General features: G+C 34.3%; 2 protein-coding genes and 1 non-coding gene across 3 annotated transcripts; 2 read left to right on the forward strand and 1 right to left on the reverse strand.

Annotated features, from left to right (window-relative positions):
• The first annotated feature begins 5,168 nt into the window (after positions 1 to 5,168).
• LOC145605360 (early nodulin-like protein 9) lies at positions 5,169 to 6,564 on the forward strand. The gene is made up of 2 exons (XM_081661403.1): positions 5,169 to 5,510; positions 5,903 to 6,564. The coding sequence occupies exons 1-2, from the start codon at positions 5,330 to 5,332 to the stop codon at positions 6,376 to 6,378; spliced, it is 657 nt and encodes a 218-aa protein (XP_081517529.1). The 5' UTR covers positions 5,169 to 5,329; the 3' UTR covers positions 6,379 to 6,564.
• Positions 6,565 to 7,402: 838 nt separating this feature from the next.
• TRNAK-CUU (transfer RNA lysine (anticodon CUU)) lies at positions 7,403 to 7,475 on the forward strand. The gene has a single exon. It is a non-coding gene; the product is annotated as a tRNA-Lys (tRNA).
• Positions 7,476 to 7,988: 513 nt separating this feature from the next.
• Positions 7,989 to 20,895, reverse strand: LOC145603705 (protein disulfide-isomerase 5-3-like). Its single transcript, XM_081659665.1, has 15 exons — positions 20,652 to 20,895; positions 19,208 to 19,298; positions 18,398 to 18,492; positions 17,494 to 17,551; positions 15,219 to 15,403; positions 14,338 to 14,395; positions 12,778 to 12,818; positions 12,578 to 12,652; positions 11,465 to 11,521; positions 10,566 to 10,632; positions 10,306 to 10,452; positions 9,910 to 10,134; positions 9,204 to 9,356; positions 8,610 to 8,687; positions 7,989 to 8,529 (listed from the first exon to the last, which is right to left on the reverse strand). Exons 1-15 carry the CDS (start codon positions 20,690 to 20,692, stop codon positions 8,452 to 8,454), a joined length of 1,449 nt encoding a protein of 482 aa, XP_081515791.1. The 5' UTR covers positions 20,693 to 20,895; the 3' UTR covers positions 7,989 to 8,451.
• Positions 20,896 to 21,522: the final 627 nt, after the last annotated feature.

Genomic DNA, 21,522 nt, shown 5'->3' on the forward strand with positions numbered 1-21,522 from the left:
CCATGATAAACATCTCAACAATTTTTATTTTTGGACAAAAAAAAAAGTTCAAAAATTTACAAAATTGAAGGCTATAATCTACGCTTTTTGAGGAAATTTTGAGGTTTCGGGGCACGGTGGCGAAAAGCTTTGAAACCCTGAGTAATCTCGGAGTCATATATTATTCCCGTTTGAAACCATATATGATCATTATTTAATTTGTTATCATAAACGTCGGTGGTAGGCTTGAGTTTACGAAATCATTGCACTGTGAACGATTAAAATGATCATTTAAGGGCATAGAATTGTACTCCCATAGGGTATTAAGGACCATGGTAAACATCTTGGAAATTTTTAATTCCGGGCGAAAGAAAATTAAAAAATTATAAAATTGAAGGCTATAAATCTATAATCCACGCTTTTTGTGGAAATTTTGAGGTTTCGGGGCCTGGTGGCAAAAAGCCTTGAGACCTAAGGGATACATCTAGGGGTCACATAATTCTGTTTGAAACCACATATAAATATTAAATGTTGTCTTAAACGTCCGTGTTAGGCTTGATTTTACGAAATCACTTCAAGTTGTGAACTGGTAAAATGACCGTTTAAGGGCATATTGGATGGTTCCACCGACCCAATTGGATTCTTGGAGGGTATTAGGGACCATGGTTAACATCTCGGCAATTTTTATTTCCGGGCATAAAAAAGTCAAAAAATTAAATTATTTTTATAGGCCATTGAAACTATTTTTTTCGAACTAATAAAAAAAGAAATGAAAATAACCTATTTTGGCCTAACTGCTTTGAAATTAAATGATGATTGTTAACAAAGTATTATAGTATGCCTTTGTTTCAAAAAAAAAAAAAAAAAGTATTATAGTATGCCTAGTCATAAAAAAGTATTACTTCGTATAACCTTGCATATTGAAATGTCAATTATTGTAACTTGCAATTGTACTTAATAAGTTACACACAACTAATTATACCAGACAGTTTTACTTACAAGTTTCAACTATGGATAAGGTAATCACATGTTAAGGGTTGTTACTTGGGATTGTTATGATCGAGACTTATGACAATGGTTGTTAGAACGTAAAAATGTATTAGTATATATTATGCTAAATCCAAAACAATAGTACGTACTGTAGTGCTGTATTATATTTTAATACGAATGAATTACTACAACTATATTTTTTTACTAGATCACCCGTAAGAGAAAATTACACAGACTAATTAATCTCTAATCTTATTATTTGTGAAAAAACTTAGTAACTAACTAGCTAAAGAAGATAAAAATGATAAGACATAAAGTATGTATGTAAAACTAATGAACCAAGAAAGTCGTTGATGAAGCAGTAATTATGCACGTAAACTAGCGCTTTCGCTTTCTTACGTTGTTCCAATATGTGTAAAAATGATCCATATTATCATGAAAATAAGCTTTAGCAGTACTCCTCCATGCCTCGCCAGTTCCATACCCAAAATGTTCAACCGATGATGATACAACATTTGCAAAGGACGATGACCCAAGATTCTCGGTCATTACCGACCCAAGATTTCTAGCATTAGGCGACGACGAAACAACATTTTCAAAGTTCGACGACCCAAGATGATGCCCACACGATTCCGTGGTAATAGGCTGTCTAAATGACGAAGATCTTTGAGTTTCAGCAAGTTGTCCATGTGTGTCCGAGGCTAGTTGTTGTCCATTGGTTGAAGAGCCAACATTCTCATGCGACGCTGAGCCAACATCTCCATATGTGGCAAGCTGTTGTCCATGTGACAACGCAGAGGCATAATGTTCAACGGGTGGCAGCGGAGAAAGATTAATATTTTCATACGACGAATAAGGCACGCCAAAATGTTGAACGGGTGGCAACGGAGCAAGATTATTATTTTCATTCAAAGAAGGCACGCCAAAATGTTCAACAGATGCCGAAGCAAGTTTTTCAAATGACGCCGACCCAAGATTTTGAGACAATTCGGCCGAGCTAGGATATCCAAATGATTCCGGGGTAACATTTTCATACGAAGCCAAGAAGCTTTCATCTGCAAGAGCTGCCAAGAACCTATCATTTTCAAGAGTTGCGGCAGCTGAGCTATCATTTCCAAGAGTCGTCCGCGGCGAATCATGATTATTTCCTAGCACCACGGGGTCAAGTTGTCGTCCAACGTTTAACAAGTCATGATTCCCAAACACCGCGGCATTAACATCAATCGAAGGCGAGTTTGAGCCAATATTATCATTATTAGTATTATTACTTCCAAATGTTGCGGACTCATCAATGCCAAACGAAGGCGAGCCATGATTTCCAAATGTCAAAGCTGCTAACCCATCATATTCAAGAGTAGAGGTATCACTACTATTGTTAGGGTTAGTTTGTACAACTTCTTGGTTAGTAGTTGGCTCACTAATACTAGGCTGATGCTTTCCCGTAACATCTTGAAAAAAATCATAGAAATTTTCTGGACGCATTACCTTTGGTGGTCTTTCGTGTGTAATCATCGGATTATCCTCCGGAGCATCTCTCTTACGGCCTGCTTGGTCATTCGTCATCGCCGGTATTCCGGGATTGTTCGCGTGATACATTGTTATGATCGATGTTCAAGGGTTCGTTGTTGGAAAAAATAATCTTGATCGAGTAGGAGAAAGATTGAAAACTAAAGCTTGAGGTTTAAGTTGTAAGAATGGACAAATGTAAGGGTTTTAATTTGGTTTAGTTGTGTTTAATTCAAGAGTAGAATAGTATATATAGTAATGGTTAGTAGAATAATGGATTCTTGGGTTGTTAGAATTTTGGGAGTTTAATCCAAGAATTGACCGTTGACTATTGTTGACTTGTAGATATTTTATTTGAGAGCGTTATCCGTTAGTAGTTAGTTAGTTACTAGTTAGTTAGGCCGTTAGTTAGGTTGTTAGGATGAATAAGATTAAGTTAGTTAGTCCAAATTAACTTTTTTCAAGAATCAAGATCACATATTCACATACATGATTAGTTAGTTTTTATGATTTAGAAATTAAGGTAAAATAATAAATTACTCAAAATTCATATCATCAGAATTAAATAAAAAATGTATTTAATTTTTAAGGCAATCCTATTATGAGCTCTACCTCAACATCCATGCGAGGTATTAAGTATATAATATTATAAGGTAATTAGTTTTCAAATATACATCATTTTATAAAATAAAATTTGGTGTGTATATAGTATTCCAATTGGAGAGTTAATTGAACCAAATAACTACACTATAACAATATGGAGTATATATTCAAGGAAATAGTACTCCCTCTGTCCCTAAATTACAATCCTCTTTCTAGCATTTATTCCGCACATAATAGAGCAAAAGAGGAACGTAATTTAGGGACGGAAGGAGTAGCAATTTTGTAAAAATGATAAAAATGATTACGTCTAGTTTAAATTTACTTTAATTAGTGAGTTTGGGAAGAGTATGTGATCTTTAATTTGATTAAATGATTACGTCTAGTTTAAATTTACTTTGATCAGATATTTAAGAAAGTTATAGTAAAATAAGAAAATACACAAAATAAATTAATAGTCTAATACAAGTAAACATAAATGGAGGGAGTTTTGTATTACAAGTGTACATTTTTAACAACATTGACTTTGATTGACTCGTCCCCAAAGTTTGAAATACTAGAGTGTATAGTTGATGTATTCTTAGGTTTTCGTCTCCTTAATCCAATTTTAGCTATGAAGTAGTGTATAGCTTTTAATCACAAATATCTAAAACCTTATACTAATTCTTAATAAAAAAATAAATAAAATAAAAAATTCTCGATATAAGAATCTATCTCGTACATTATCATGGTATTACTTCAATTTCAACACTCTAAACTTGTACTACGTAAAACAAAAATGGAAGTCATAGATTTTGGGCCAAGCTAAAACAGAAAAGAAAGTCTTCGATTTTGGGCCGTTTGAAAAGTCTTGCCTTGACCCAAATGGCTTGGTAATCTATAAAATGTATTAAATCAGTCATACGTTAGGCCCAAAATCTAAGCTTTTTTTTTTTTTTTTTTTTTTGACGGCACCAAAATCTAAGCTATTGAGTCTCATTAAGCTTGAAATTTAGTAACTTAAGCTACATTTTGTTTCTGAGGTGGTTCTATGAAGTTCAACTTGACAACCGTTGTCAAAATATACCTTTTCAACATGACAACATGTAAAGAACAAAAATAGAAATGTGACTTATTATTATTATATTTGACAGGAAGGTGACTTACTATTTCGATGTAAAGATCGTAAGTAATTTTACTAGAATTTTTTTTTTTGAAATGTGACTTATTATTTGAATTTGGAGGTCATAATTGATTTCACTAGGATTTATATGTACTGTATAAAATTTTCTTCATCATGTATTAGTTGTCTCCATTTCAAAGTCTACCACTATAGTTAGGTCTTAGTGTGTAGAAGATGTATTTATAATAAAATCTAATTTCCATTTGTCTCAATTTGTAAAAACTGTGTGATATATATTCCGTGAATTTTTTCCCGATTATATTAATTCAACACCTTGTTGTATGTCAGGTGTTGTTCGTCATATCCTCTAAAATTTTGACACAAACATGCAAAACCCAAATATATAATGGACTTATAAGAAGAAAAATTTATTTAATCATGCCAATTAAGAAACCAAATATAAGTCCGAGCAACATATCTTTCCGTACTTCACAAAATAGTGGTACCTCCGTTTCAAATTATTTGCAATGATTAAACAATTTTAACTCAGATCACACTTTGTGTCAAAATATTGCCAATAATTGAAATGTAATTAGTATAATTTCCCAATGGAGGAACCAAGTATTATACAATTAATTTGCTAATATGAGTGTGACACCCAGCTGACCTAAATAACAAGATATGAATATTCTGGATGGCAGTCAAAGCAAAGTATTAACCTCCATCCAAAGTCATCACCAAAAATAAAAAAACAAGAAAAAAAGAATAGAAACAGCTCAGGCAAAAAAAAAAAAAAAAACTGCAAGATAACATAGCATAATAAAGTAAGTACATCACAAAAATATGCTCTTATACTTTGCTCAAAATGCTAAGAAACCCAAAACAAGAATCAGAATAACTAAGTAAAAGAAATTAAAAGCTTCCTTACCACAGCTTGTAAAGTACACCCTTCTCAATTCTCATTTCCTCTACATAAACCCATCTACCACTCCAACAATTTTCATCTCACCAAAGAGTCTTACACTTCATATTAACTTATCCTCTCTATTTTCGTCGCGCTCTCGGCCACTCTGCCTGTTGCTTTAACTCAAGAGGCATACATATATAGAGAGAGTATTTTTTTTTTTTCTTTGATTCAATTAAACATACACCATGGGTAAGAGTTTGTTTGTCAATGCGCTCGGGCTCGTTAGTCTTGTATTGCTTATGCAAAGAGGTGATGCAACTACATTTACAGTAGGTGGTTCTAAGGGTTGGTCTGTTCCTTCTGATAATGGTAATGTTTATAATCAATGGGCTGAAAGAATGCGTTTCCAAATTGGCGATTCAATATGTAAGTCTTCATTTTTTTTAATTACTCTCTTCTTCTCTTTTTCTTATGATATACTCTGTTCTTGAGATCATACATTGTACATAATTAACATGTTTGAAGTACAACAAGCTAAGTTTAACTATACATGAACTAGTACACTTATTCACTTTCGAAATAATTCTGATTATGTACACTATATATCAATATATAATCAACTACGATTACAGTAACATCATCTGATAATGTTATCCTTTAACAATCTGTGACATTATTACTTATTAGGCCACATTTTCATACAAACATTATACTATACACCTAAATAATGTATCAATTCAATCACATAATCATGATTTACATGTTCAAGTTACAAGTTTTGATTAACTAAAAATGCATGATTTTTTCGATTTTTCTAGTGTTTAAGTACCCATCATCAAGCGATTCAGTGCTTCAAGTATCAAAAGAGGACTACAGCAGCTGCACAACAACCTCACCAATAGCCAAGTACACTGATGGTAACACAGAGTTCAAGTTCAGCAAATCAGGCCCTTACTACTTCATCAGTGGTAACAAAGACAACTGTAACAAAAATGAGAAGCTTGCAGTTGTAGTTATGGCAGACAGAAGTGGCAAAAGCTCACCACCTTCGCCTTCGGCCTCTGCACCTTCCCCTGCCCCTACCACCAGCCATGATCAACAACCACCTATCGCCTCCCCGCCTATGGACAACGGTACCACCTTAGCTCCTGCAGCTGGTTTAGGTCCATCAGCTGACTTGGCTCCTTCAGCTGAGTCTAACCCACCTAAGAAAAATGGTGCAGGCTCAACTGTCATGAGTTTTGTGGGTGCTTTTGGTGCATTTGTTGGTTCTTCTGTTATCCTAGCTTTCTGATTGATCCTCCATGGTTGAAGATATGTATGTATGGTGGAGGATTTTCTTCCTTTTTTTTAATTTTTTAATTTTAATTTGTGATGATGAATGTATTTTCTTGTGATTTTGATTCTCAAGAAAGTTGGTATTTTGTGATTATTTGTTGTGTTTGATGAATAAAAGAGGTCATATTGGTCTTGTGATTCTCTCAAGTTGAGGGTTAAATGCTTAAATGTATAGGCAAAAATAAATGAATTCCATTATATTGTGTGAAATGTACATTTATATTCAATTTTTCTGTTTCCCCCCCCCCCCCTCTCTCTCTCTCTCTCTCTCTCTCTCTCTCTCTCTCTCTCTCTCTCTCTCTCTCTCTCTCTCTCTCTATACTTCAACCAATTTTAATTTATATCATCTTCATATAAAAAAAAAAAAAAAAAATTTCATTATCAAAATTCATATTTATTGTACTAGTGCAAGGAAATTTAAAAAGATAAACAAATAAATAAACAGTTGTTTAACATTTGACAATGCTAAGTTATAAAGCATTAGTATATACATAATCTAATTGAGTGTATATGATTTAAACCTCAAACCATAAGATTTTACGGTAAAAACCTTACCAAGTGAACCAACACTTTGTAGATTATATATGTTTTATCTTAGTTATTTTAATACATTTATATACCAAACCCGTGTGTATATTTTACTTAAAAGATCAGGTAGATGCATACTAACAACCTATTTAAAATTCCAGTATATGTATTATGTCTGATTAATGTATCGATGCAGTAATTAATTCATCAATATATGTACAAAAGTAATATTACGGAGTACTTCGTATTTGAGAAGGAACGAATACACAACCGTATATGATGTATGTTTCATGGGTAAATTGTTGCAGAATTACAGGATTTTTACAATGTTACCTGAAGAACGTATGCCTTGTGCCCTCAACCCAACTGATTAACAGCAGCAATAATAACAGGGTAATAAATTGTGCCTTACATTAGTGAAAATTATTTACAATTTGTAACATACACAACAAGCCCGTCTAGCTCAGTTGGTAGAGCGCAAGGCTCTTAACCTTGTGGTCGTGGGTTCGAGCCCCACGGTGGGCGTTCTTTTTTCATTCCCACGCATTCAATTTTTTTGCACACATGAGATTTTTAGCATCTTCTAGTAGTTAAAAAGCGTATTATGTTTTTGAAAATGATGTCTTTTTTGAAGCATAACTAGTTTATAAAAGTTCAACTTTTTGTCGGATAACAAATTGTAAAAAGTAGATAAATTGGTTATTTTTTATCATAAAACCCCCAAAATTTACAAAGAATAAATAAAGTTTTGGTAGAGAACAGGTACTCAGGTAGGCATAGTCAATGTCTACAATGAGGTTAAAGATGACGACCTTGGTGTAGCAAAATTATAATAGTCAGCTGTAAACAAACATTGCGACTAGTACGACTGTATTTTTTGAGTGGAGTACGAAAAAAAATTAGTCTTGAGAGAAGAATATCCACGTTGACTTACCTATTCAAAAAGAAAATTTGAAGAAATTGGACTTACAGGGTAGCCTTGGCAGTCCTCTAGATAGAATGGCAGACCTGCTCTGAAAAATGAAGCTTCAGCAAAACTAAAATAAAGCTTAGAAGAGGTTTTTTTTTTTATAATATTGATAATGTCTCTGTTTGGAATTTACGATAAGTCTGTTTTTAAGGACATGGGAAGAAATCTCTGAAAGGTTTCAGAAGTCCCTGTGCAAGCCAAAAGATGTGGAGCTCCAATTCCACTAGATTCTGCGTACATTATTTTTCATTACCAATAAGGTAAAATTTGAATAATTCACAAATTCTAGAGCAATCAAAGCGACTGTGTGTCTCAGGGAATTCATGAAATTTCTCAAAAGAAAAGAGAGAGAAGTCCAGAACTCCAGATGTTTGTCGATCATTCCTATACACATTGTTTGCAGCCTGCTGCACAATCAATATTTCGACACCTGAATTCCAAATGTTCGAGCAATGAGGAAGACTGTGCATCTGCAACAATAGAGCCTATTCCACCACAGGGGGGAAAAAGAGAGATAAACTCACTTTCCTATCAAAAATTTTTGCCTAACTCAACTTTCTTTATTAGCCGCATTGTGTTGTGCAGAATTGAATCTAAGATTCCGGCTACCTGAAACAGAACAAATAACTTCATGAAGTGACAAACGAAAGTTTTCATTAATGAGGAAGGAAATGAACAAGAACACTAACCGTGAAAACACCCCCAATAATAGCACAAATGTTGGTAAGGAAATGCGAAAAAGATCTGGGATTTTCTGTTATCAACACCTGTTTGAAAAGAAAAGGGTTAAAGGTGCCAGGTTCAACATAAAGAGGCACAACTAGATTAAGCTCGTGCGATGCACGATTTTAACAATAATTTTTTAATTTTTTGTGTGTAATATATATGTACGCAGTAGATAATTTAAGCAAATCTAATAAATAGATAAATTAACAAAGAGTGGAAACCCCAATCATATAATCTATATAAAATTTACAGAATAGGAGAAAAGATAGTGTAAGAAAATGAATTAGTCTGACCTTCCTTTAGTTTCTCCAATGGAAATTGTGTAATTAGTCAATTAAAATATAAAAAATGTTAGGAAATTGTATAATTAATTTACCATTTTCAAACTTTTATTTATGTTGAAAAAATATATATAATGATGTCATTATTAGTGGCGAGAAATTTTTTTATGAGAGGTTGATATGTGGATAGTAATAATATCAGCGGTAATTACTATAGTTATATTTATAGAAGATTTATAGAGTTGCACTCTTATTTCCATAGTAAGGAGGACGGACCTGCATGGGAGAGAGCTCAAAGTGAAATTTGGCGACTGGGATGTCATGACTCTGAATCAAACTACTGTGTGCAGTATATTCATACTCCTCTAATAACGTATGTTCGTTAGGCGATCGCACTTCTGTTTTTACCACTTGAAGATAATGCTCAATCTGCAGTTATCAAAAAATTAGTTGTTGCCAAGAAGAGCAATACAAAGAAAAGTATGAAAGAAAGAGCCATTATAAGAACTACAGCGTCAAACAATATCACAACACTATTCCACTATAAAACATATATATATATATTTAAAAAAAAAAAAAAAAAAAAAAAAAAAAAAAAAGGTCCCATTCATTGACTTCTATACACGGAGCACATTATAATCGAGTAGTCCAGCCCAAAAATTATTGATTTGGGCTTAGCAAATACTAACCTACCAGAATAATTAAAATTTGAGTATTAATTACATTAAAGACTGGGATAAAAGGTTAAGGCTTGACTGCTTGAGCTTCAAGCCCCAAAAACACTGATCCACTTCAGTGTCAGTAGCTCTCATTTGGCCTTACTATACGATGAATCCCCCATTAATAATTTATGTTGCCAAGATCAGCGATTAAGTTGCCCATATCACCTAAAATGTTCTAAATTGCCTACACAATTGCCAGTAGCTGCAAGGAAATTGGAGTTATAGACAGATAATACAAACAGAGATAGCTAGAAACTCACCGTAACCATTGAATTTGAGGCCTCGTCTTGGTTGATATATGATTTACCACTCAATCGATCATGGCTTGCACCAAGATAAGGTATGATCCTTTGGACATCAGTCATAACCCTGGGTGAAATTCTCTTTCCAAATGAAAGGTGAGTAATCACATGAGACATGTTCATCTTAGATGAATCAAATGAATGTGATCCAGAATGAGCAGAAACAATAAGGTTTCCAGGAACCTGCAAGGTACAGCAATAACACCAATCTGATCAGAAAAAAACATATGGTCCAATTTAAGTAGAGAAACCCAGGAACAGCAATACATCAAATAATCACACATCAAGTACATATAGCAAACCAGAATATACATACAACTATTATTTCAGGGCTGAGTAGATGAGTTCAATTACCTTCTTAACACGGACAAATCCTTCAATTCTACAGCCACCTGAAGGTGGTGCTAGCCTCTTTATGTTCTGAGTCTTATTGCTAGACTTATCTTCAAGAGCCAGAGTTTGGTTTCCCAATGGGATTGCTGAAACCAGAGATTCCATAAACTACAGAAAAAGATTGGGAAATGAGAAGAATTAAATGCAATTACTAGGCAACAAAAAATACAAGGAAATATAAAAGCCAGAACGGGTGTCCTTCGACAGACAAATCTTGTTACCTTAACAAGAGTATCAGTGTCACGATCCCCATAGTAAGATTCGTGTTCGTGATGTCCATGCTCATTCCTATTAGAAACAAATTGAATTTAAATGGGGAATTTGGGAAACTGAGATAAGCCAGATAACAAAGGAACTCAACACTGGCATAAAGTGGTAGTCATTACAGGTAGATGAACAAGAAACAATTTATATTGCTTTGGATCAGATTCATCAGAATTATGAGTACCTAGTCGATCCCACAGCAAAGTCCAGAGAAAATATGTGCTCAGCTTATAAAACTATCGAGGATTTTCTAAAAGTCCTTAAGAAGAGAAGATTTTGTACTTTTGTTTATTAAACAGCAATTGACACCATTTATCAGGAGTTAATTCAAAGAAAATAAACTTGGTACACATCACTTCAAGGGGTAGGTAAGAAATATACACACACACACCAAAGAGAATATTTCCTTTTCTGAATTAATGAAGCTAAGTAAGCTCATTCGTGATGATTTAGTACCAACAAGCAGGTCAACTCAAGTACTCAACAACAAAAGGGCTTCTGCCAGGCAGTTATCTAGCTGCTTTACAGATAGCAAGTTAGCAGATCAATCCTTAGTTCCCAGATATATGGGTTAACTGAAATTAAAGTCCTTGTGGGGGAGAGGAGGTATTAAGTCTGAAGTGATAGGGGTATAAGAAGGAAGTAAAGAAAAAACCAACTATTACAGAGAAAATTAGCAAGTAATAAGTCGACTAAATTTGCATATGACAGATTCTGGCAAGGGAAGGGGGAAAAATAAGCACTTAAAACCTAGAACATTCTTTTACACGCTATTTTAGAGTTGGACTTGGTGGTGTGCTGTGACATGTAAGATTATGAAAATGGCAGTAATAAATTAGAATCAGATTTAGCTTACTTCACATCGCTTCCTTTACGGAAAACTCTGATAGAAGGATAGCCTTGCACATGATGCCTGAAAATTTTCCATGAAGATAATATTAATGCAACAAAAAGCAGATAGGATCATAGGAGCAACAACAAAGTGATAAAAACAACCAATCAAACATTTATGATACAATTTTGGCAGCTCTGGGAAAATTATGTAGAGACTGAAGTCTTTGCAAGAATTTTTCAACTGTTAAAGGAATTTTGAGCTCTTAGGCTTGGAGAGACCCTTCCTAGTTCCTAGAAGATAAATCTCTCTTTTAGAGCTTTGTATTTTATATACAGGTAATGTTTCTTTCTTTGCAATATAATCATTTACTTTTTGAGGAGAATATTTCAGAGGTTTTCAAAACTGTTAGGGAAGAGAAAATTGAAATGAAGAATAACATAAATAAATAAATAAAAATTAAAAATAAAAACCTACAAATGTCATTGCAAAGGGCATTAAAGCAAGAACCACAGCATGAAATTGCAGGAGTTAAGATTTTAGTCTTTAGAGAGCCAAAGTTCTTGATTTTGGTGGTAGCGCAGTAATCTTTTTTCCCCGACCATATGTTGGAAAAAAAATGTCATGAGAGGTATCCACATAAATTTAAAATACAAGCCTTTTCTCCTAAAAATTAAATCACTGGAAGAGGATTCTTGTTGGGGATCAAAGTGGCATGAACACTTTTGCTCTTGTAACAATGAAACAAAAGCACATCCCCACATTCTGAGAGCTGATCACAGACAAACAAGTTACATTTCCCCATCCCTTCTTAATTAATTCTGACAGCTTATACAGTATAGAAACTTGAAGAACCAAATGGATAACAGTCTGCACTCTGCAGCATGTTTCATACATATCATACTCGTCTTAAAAATTCAACAAACTCAAAATTCAAGACTCAAACTACCAACTGCTTCACGTGTATAGCAGAGGTGATCAAAAAACATTTAATAACACATGGACAAAACAAGAAATGTGTTCTGCTGGTAAAAAAAGTTGCGTAGTAGTTAAAAGGATCATGTAATATTTTCACGTACTTTCAGACATCAGCTCATCACCATGATATCCATAGAAAAGAAATATGTGATACTATACCTCCGACACAAATCAACTTGTACAGTGCAGTCAACTTTCCCCAAAAGAATACGCCCATCAGCTTCAGGGTCATGTCTGCAACAAAAATAACAGACCATGTTGAAAGTTATAACCAAGCACAACCTTATGTATTATACTGAGAAATGTACCAGTGACTCATCATCGTGCATAAAGAAGAAAAGAAAAAATAAACAGCATACCTCTCTCTCATGATCATCGCTACCTTTTCCCATGAAGGTTTCTGCAAGGAAAATTGAAAATGTTATATTAACAATGTGCTCCAGCAGAGAATATTGTTGAACAAGTGCAATATAGTACATATTGCAAATGATGAATTCAGATGCATAGTTGAAGTAGGCATTGGACATAGCAGTTTATATCCATTTTAGGTTCTTCCAATTCTGGGATGTTGTGAATTTAGTAATACTTGGATAGTTTTTTTTTGACAAGGATACTTGGATAGTTGGATGGAGTTAAGTACACCTAAACTATGGGATTATTTCAAGAGCATCAATAACATTATTTCACTTATGATCAGTACTATCTTCAGTTCAAACCAGTTAATGTTAATTCTAGAGGTCTTACAGAGCTTTGGGTATCTTTGATGTCAATAACTAACAGGCTTTGACATTTTGTTTTAGAAAATTTTTGTTTTAGAAATTGTACTCGACAAACAGGCTTGTGAAAAATAAGCATGTCACCATACATTGGTTTTGAAGATGCTCCTTTGTTTCATATTAATCACAGTGTTTTCCTTTTTCATTTGTTTTGTGTTAATTGCAACACTTCCTTATTTGGTAAGGACCCACTACTATATTATTACTCTCCCACTAACCCCACTAGCACAAACATTTTATTATTTCTCTCTCCTAATGATTAAATATATCCCCACTAACTATACATTATATGTTCCTCCTTTGGTCCCACCATATAATTTTCCTATAACTTTGTGCAATACCTAGTGTTGCAATTATTACAAAACAGAGGGAGTAAAATGGGGCCTCTCAATCAGTCCTGATTTATCTGATACAAGGATGTACAGATCTTGACTTCCAAGGATCCTGTCTACAGCAAGATATATACTGGGTTACTTCTTTGTGGTCAAACAGTCAAGAGTTCAACACTTTTAAGTTGGCTAACTAACATGCACCAGCGGCAGTAGAGACCAAGACCCTAGCTCAGTCACTTATATTTAAGTCAAACATGGTTGCCATGGTCTAAAGCTTTACCACTTTTAGTTCAATGACCAGATTACAAAAGTCAACTAGATGGGACAAAAGGAACAAACAGCCAAAGACTAATGGCAATCTGAGTTTCCACCCTGCAGAAATAAAATGCGGTGCAATTTTTGTACTATAGTCCCTACAAAGATAAGGATCCAGTGCTTTACTATTCTGGATAATATGCACACAAATATACTTGCATGCGAAGTCTATTACCAATTTTCGTCCAATATTCCAATTGCATTTAACATTGATGCTGGTAGGCAGGCAATTTATGAAGAACAAATGAAACTCCTCCATCTCACTATAAATATTGCATTACAGCATCAAGCATCAATTTAAGAGATGATAGAAATTAATGTTTATCAGAATTTTGTGCCTCAAAACGTTTTTAAATTACTTGGAAGTTGATATAGAGTATCAAGTAGAAAAAAGATTGTCAAACATTGCTTTTGTATTGTAGAGCAAAAATTACTTTTGAGGCAAGAAAAATAATGTTTTCTGAAAACAACACTAAATGCAAGATGGAGGGAGTACCAGTCTTTTGCTCCAGTAGCACCATGGAGCATAAAAATTAACGACCAAAATATCATGCCTGCAAAAAGAAAATCTTAATGTCAACTAACTGAAATTTCTCTTATGGGTCATCAAGTGAGCAACAACCATGCTAGACAAGGATTTTTAAATTATTATTGACACTAAAGTATAGTAGTGACATTAATCATATTAGGGGCCGTAGTTTATGAAGCAAAAAGAGAAAAAACAACAAGAAAACAAAGGAAGGAAAGAAACCAAAGCCTATAACCCTTATATTGCTGGTACTGGAATTAGAATAAAAATTTCTGGGGTAATGTTTAATTTACAGCTATTACAGAAAGGGAAACAATCTATATTTATAACTCTTCCCAAACCATACCAACCAATGGCTATGTCCACCCCTTGGTTCTTGGCTAGCTTTCTCTGTTGAACAATTAGAAGCTCAACACCTTTTTGAACAACACTTAGTTCCTTCTGCCATGCACTAGCCTTTTCATCATTTTCACATCTACTTCAAAATAACCTGCTTCATTCCCCCCTCCACTTAAAAATTGAGACTTTAACTAATTCTACAAAACCATCAAAATTTAAGTGGGGAACCATGTTGGTCCAACCTCACCACAGCAAGGTCAATGAAGCACAGAAGTCAAGACAGAAGAGCATAGAGATAACAGATAAGGAAACGAGTAGAGAGGTTTTTGGGGTGATTTATCATGCCAAATAATGCAAACTTTGTGAAGTAAAATAATAGAGGATTGAAGGTGCTTCGTCCTCTTTTTCATTCTTGAATACCCCTATGACAAACGATCTTTAAAATAAACACAAGGAATGAACAGAACCTTAAAAGAACATAAAACTAATTTATATTGAATAGAACTCACTCTTGTGCAGCTCTTTCAAAATTTTGCCCATTTAAAACAAGGGAACCTTCACCATAGTCTTCCTCACCATCATCGTCATGCTTAATGAGATGTGTAGTGGCTCCGGATAGAAACTCAGGGCCTATTGGTCTCAAATGCGAATCTATTGAAAACTTGCGGATTGTTTTTGTTATATTCAACCTGTTCTGCAAATCAAATATCATAACTTTAGACAACTCAAAATGTATTTGAAAATGATTTTAAAAAGATGAGTCGAGAGTATTATAACTGCAGGACATAAAAGAGATTTAGCAGCTATCCACCCATAAGAACCACGGACAATATTTTAACAAATCACCTAGTCCCAAAGCATACTTTCAGCACCAAAGTTACATGGACATGCTGCCAAGTTCCAAAATTTTAGGACACAGGAACTCTGTCCAATATTTGGATGCGGGTGCAGGGGCGGGGGCATGCCATTTTAACATTTACAAATAAACTTTATACGGAGTATTACAGAAGCTTCAGTATTTTCATTAATATCCAATAAAATTATACTTCGTATACTTTCTGTAATTTATAATAGCTACTTTCTGAAAAGTAAAAACAATTAAACCAATCCTTCTTTCTACAAAATAGAAAAGCCCAGTAGCCCAATCCCTTAGACCCTTCACCCTTACTTGGATGCCACCCACTTTAAATTAAATTTTAAAAAATCCGGTATCTAATGACAAACTACTATATTAGATCTACAATTTTGCAGCAGAAAGGTAAGTTTGATAGTGAGAAGTTGGAATTGACAGAGAGAAGCAACAAAAGCTACAACACTAGGGATTTTGCAGAAAATGCAAAAACAGTAAGAAAAACCTCAAATATATTAACATCTTACGCCAAACCAATACCTCTCAAGAATCTTCCATGGACAAAAAAAATTCTAAACATACATCTCCCCTATGATAACAAAGAGCTATAATTGCCTATAGTCTGTAGACTCTGTACCAATAGATCATTAATCCAGAATGCAAGAACTGCTTGTTAATTAACAAATATTAAGAAGCACATGAAATTTGATGAGCCACTTTAATTTTTTGTCCATTAAAGCAGTATAATACAATGCCAAAGAATTTCTCAAAAAAAAAAAAAAAAAAAAAAAAAAAAAAAAAAAGGGTTTTTCTTCATGGTACCCCTAAGTTATTGAGTTTTCTACATTGTACCCTTCTAAATCCTAAATTCTACAAGGTGCCCTTGAGTTTTTGGGTTTTTCTACATGGTACCCTTGAGTTGTAAATTAAATGACTCTTAACTTAATTTGACTCAAACCGACACCATCTAAATGATCTATTACCACTTCTATATTTATATTAGATGGAGGAATCACTAATCTTCATTATTTGCTATTTAGTGGAACTTTTGTACGATTATTTGAGATGGAAGATAAGAACTTTTTTGCTCCTACTTTAACTAAAAGAGCTTGTTTTAGAGGGACTCAAGTTGTTAGTCCTTTTTTTTTTGCAATAAGCATGCTAGTTGTGTCTTTGATGGTGCTAAATAAGTCGTTTAGATGGTGTGGGTTTGAGTCAAATTAATTTAGAGCCATTTATTTTACTACTCAAGGGTACCATGTAGAAAAATCCAAAAACTCAAGGGTATAATATAAAATAAACAAATAACTCAAGGTCACCTTGTAGAAATTTGAATTTAGGAGGGTACAAGGTAGAAAACTCAAGGGTACCACGTAGAAAAACCCAAAAAAAAAAAACGCCAAAGAAGAGTAAATGTTGAGAAAACCAAGTGCTAAAATGGTTGCTGTAATAAACTAACCTCTAAGAGGGGTATTATGAGTAGTCTAATACTATTAGGTTAATAGTCTTTAGTTTTATTAAAAATACAGAGAGAGGGAAAAGGAACAGGCAGGCAGTTTTTGGAGTGGATCCTTAGGAGAGTTGTGACCTCAAGTCACCGGAAGAGTTGTAACCTCAAGTCACTAATGCCTAAAGTTGCTAGCTTGTACAAGGCCCCATTTTCAATATTTTCAATCAAAGATTCAATCTTTTCTCTGTTTTCTGTGTTAATTGTGTGTGTGTGAGTCCAGCAAGCTTTAGTCCATTACAGTTGACACGTAGAATTATTATGCTCATTTCATGCCCAAGCAAGAAAGACACTCCCGCCCCCCCCCCCCCCCCCAACCCACAGTCTTCATTGCTGGATTCATATGATTGCAGATTTGCAGAAAGCTTTTTTTTTTTTTTCATAAAGCATAAATATCAATGGAAAGCAATAGGATGATAGTAATTACCGTCCCTAACACATCGCTCACATCCACAGAAGCAAATTCACAAGAGAGTGCCGGAAAGCTACAAAAAGATATTATTAAATATGTCAGCATAAAGCATTACTAATCAACATTTATAAGAAACATATAAAAGGACGAAGAAGCAAAGGATGCTTTGGCACGATAAAGCTTAAATTGTCAAAGTTAACAGCATGCTAAAGCAGCCTAAAACTAAAAGATAAAACCTTGAGTAGTACCAAGGAAATGACACAAACAGCAAGAACAATAAGAAATAGAAAATTCCACAGATAAACCACTAGTAGCAGTGAACAGGAGAAAGTCATTCTTTTATTTATCTGTGAATATTGGATAATTTGGTTGTCCCACCAGATTCATATAAACCCTCCACAGGCTTAACATAAAAACAAAATCCAATGCCAATCTGAAAGTAATCATTAAATTCAGCTTGAAAAAACTCTATAAAGCTTTATGTACAGTATTAATTTAAGACTTAAGGTCATATCTGTTTTTTTTGGACACCATTGGTATTAAGCTATAGTATTTCTTATTATTGATTGGCTCAAGGAGCATTCAAAGAGCAAAAACAAGTTACAAGAGTATATTGAATCTACATTAAAAATATCTAACATTTCTATCAAAGTGCTTTTTAACTTTAGGATAGGTAGATATGCGAAATTACATACACCAAATGTACTGGTCAGGATATCGCCCAAAAACCTTGAAAAGCAGCAGCATGAAACAAGAATATAATGCAGATGTAAGCAACGATTAAGAATACGAAGCAATTCAAGTCCGGTTTGCACAGTTAACTGTATATAAAAAATAAAAAAAATAGAGAGAGAGAGAGAGAGAGTCTGAAAGAAGTAAAACAAACTGATTAAAATAGTTGGTTCCTGCTTTATCCTACCTCATATTGAAATCAATGCGCAAGAATTCTCCATCAGGACTCTTGTCAACTACCACAGATGTTGAGGTGCTGAGAGCCAAGTAACTACTTAACTCCTGCAAAGATATCATATATGTCATTATCAGTCACACATTTGACAGCTGGAATAGACTTACTGGCCAAGGGGGGAGAAAATAGAAAAAGCTGACATGATATTTCCAATAAATAATGAAAATTACTAACTTTCTATTTAATTTTTCACAAGAATAAACTTTTGTTTTGTATTATGTCAGAATTGATGCAGTTAATGTTGGCCTCAGGAAAATACATTGCCTCATTCAAAGGTAGGGTATTAAGGCCCTGCATAGCTTGAGCCACTTGCATATCCATGGCTCATAGCAATACTGCTGCTGCTGCAGCTCATCTCACTTTGACACACCAATTATGTGACAAAACTTATGCCATAAAGCCCATAATCACCGATTGGAGTTTGAGAGCCAAGCAACTTTATAAAAGTGTCACAGATTAAGCTCAAGTAATTAGACAAGCTAGAGCATCAGCCTGGACTATTAGTTACAAAATAACAGAATGTCAGACTACTCAGATCTCAACCATGTCGAGCCTGAAACCTTCATGGGCCTCAAAAATTCAAATTTAAGCATGCAACTATTCAGCTACCCAGACTTGCTTCACTCCATAAAAGCAGACCGTACTGAACATCTTGGATGAGGGGTGAAGAGAAGAAAAAAAAAATAAAAAAAACAATGTCTGTGTTGAGGAAAATGTGAACATGATTGCAAAAATTAAGGATACCAGTCAAGAGCTACTTACCATCCCAAACAAAAAAATTATGGCAAGGGCAGCTACTATGGACAATCCTGCACCTGACAATGATGCCTCTGTTAAATCTCTTGGAATTTTTCTGCGTGCAAAATGGAGAAAAGATCAGTTAACACAGGTAAAATTACAGATATTAACCTCTAGGGCTCAATGTTATTCTAAGCATTGTAACTTTTACCACAAACCTAGTTCGCCCCTGATAAATCTCTCCCACAAAAAAAAATATAATCATTCTCTAAATGCCTCAACATTTCCTCCTAAGGCATGATTGGATTAGAGGTAATGCATTAAAGACGCAATATAAGAAAATAAGTAAAATAAAAGAGAGTAGAGATAGTGATAAAGGGGATGAGGTAGCGCCGTAGTGGTAAAGAAAATAAGGTAGTGGCTTTATAGAAAGAAAGAGGGAGGGAAGAGGGATGGAGGGAATTATTACCCTCATCATGGAGATAATAGTTACCCACCACCACCCTACGATAACCGTTACCCTCAAATTGAAGGTAATAGTCATTTCCTACTTCCCTTCTCATCACACCACCATCACTAATGTCCCCCTTACACACCTTCATTTTCTTTATTTGACTTTTAATACCCTCCCAATGCACTACCCCCAATCGAAGCATGCCCTAAGAAAAGATTTCACTGAGATACATGATGTTAGTGTATTTCTAAAGAGTAAAGAAACAAATTTCTCTTAACTTTATAAACCAATATCCCTTAAGCTTTAATACCCTTCCAAAGATGTTCCCTTGAATTTTACAAGAGAATTTACGACAATGAAAGTCAACGAGTCGCCAAACTTTTATAACAAGAATTATCACAAGGAGTATATCATACAAATTGTTGTAATACTGAAGAATTGAACTATAATTTTGATAAACATACTAGTAATATTTCAAATTAGCGGGCGTAATGCTGTGCATATTCCTTGGCCAATTTTTGAAGCAAAACAAGAACATGCATCTTCAGTGCTCACTAAGAATATACTAGAACAACACGAATCGACAACTACAGACAATCAAGCAAAGAATTCAATAATCCGTACAATAAAGTATAATATACTCTCCAAATCCAATACAATCTACTGTACAAATTGATCAAAGTTTGAATTTTCCAAATTACAACTCCAACAATCATATCAACAATGCATCCACAAAACTCTCAAATATTCAACATTCCTAAACAATTTCCTCTTTAACACTCAAAATTCTATAAATTCTATGAATTGAAAAAAATAAAATAAATTTCAAGCTCCATTAAGCTACACAATGTCAAAATTCAGAGCACAAACAACAACAATTAATGATAAAAAAATCATACACATTACAAATCAGGTTAAATTCAAGCCAGAAAATGCGAACCACATAACAATACATCAAAAACTCATAAAATTATCAAATTCCAAATGTAATTAGAACAGGAAAAGAAATCTAACCGATAAAAATCGACGGATTTGAGCTTGCTAGAAGAAATCATGGTGTTCGGACAATAAATTAGCAATTAAATTGAGGAAAATTAAGAGTGAGGATAAAAATTAGGGATCTGAAGAGAGAAAATTGAGGAGAGAGAGAGGGAAAAGAAAGGAGATCTCAAGGGAAAAAATGGAGCTTGGTTATCTCACTCTTCTGAGATGAGATGAATAGTGTTAAGCGCACGTCATGCATTTAGCAGCTACGGCAGCGTTATTTTATGGCAGGTTGCTCTCTATTTGATGTCGATAGTTGCGCTTGCGCACCACTCCCTCGAAATTTTTAATTGGTCCGTGGAATAATAAATTGGGTAATGCTACTGGAGCTGGCAAAAACTAACACGACATGAACCGAACACGGAAAAAAATGGGCTAGTTTCAACACATTTAATTAAATGGGTCAACACGACACGATACTTTTAATTAAACGGGTTGGGTTAGTGTTAAGATTCTCAACACGACTCAACCCGCCTAATATAAAAACCCAATAATTTATGGAATTATTAATAAATTTATTGAACAAGACCAATATTTTCAACTCAACACGACACGAACCGAACACGAAAAAGGCGGGTTAGTTTTAAGGGTTTCAGCACGATTAATTAATTGGGTCAACACGACACGACGCGTTTATTAAATGGGTCGGGTTAGTGTTGACTTTCCCCAACCCGTTTAATTTCCGACTCGAACACGAACACGACACGATTGTCAGGTCTAAATGCTAGTCACGAGGGCGGTGCTGAGAATTGAGCCAATATCTTTCGAAACCGAGAGGGGAGCTCTAGTTACTTGAACTATACCTCACTCTCAAATTAGCTACTTGTACTCGTAATAAAAA

The sequence above is a fragment of the Chenopodium album genome, chromosome 22, assembly GCF_948465745.1.
Source record: "Chenopodium album chromosome 22, dcCheAlbu1.1, whole genome shotgun sequence".
NCBI lineage: Eukaryota > Viridiplantae > Streptophyta > Magnoliopsida > Caryophyllales > Amaranthaceae > Chenopodium > Chenopodium album.

Excerpts from the sequence above, each read along its gene's own strand:
- LOC145605360 (XM_081661403.1), top strand. The coding sequence starts at position 5,330 with ATGGGTAAGAGTTTGTTTGTCAATGCGCTCGGGCTCGTTAGTCTTGTA. Across the intron at positions 5,511-5,902 it reads CCAAATTGGCGATTCAATAT|TGTTTAAGTACCCATCATCA; the intron begins GTAAGTCTTCAT and ends CGATTTTTCTAG.
- LOC145603705 (XM_081659665.1), bottom strand. The coding sequence starts at position 20,692 with ATGATTTCTTCTAGCAAGCTCAAATCCGTCGATTTTTATCG. Across the intron at positions 11,522-12,577 it reads CAAGTTGATTTGTGTCGGAG|GCATCATGTGCAAGGCTATC; the intron begins GTATAGTATCAC and ends GAAAATTTTCAG. Across the intron at positions 10,453-10,565 it reads ACACTGATACTCTTGTTAAG|TTTATGGAATCTCTGGTTTC; the intron begins GTAACAAGATTT and ends CTTTTTCTGTAG.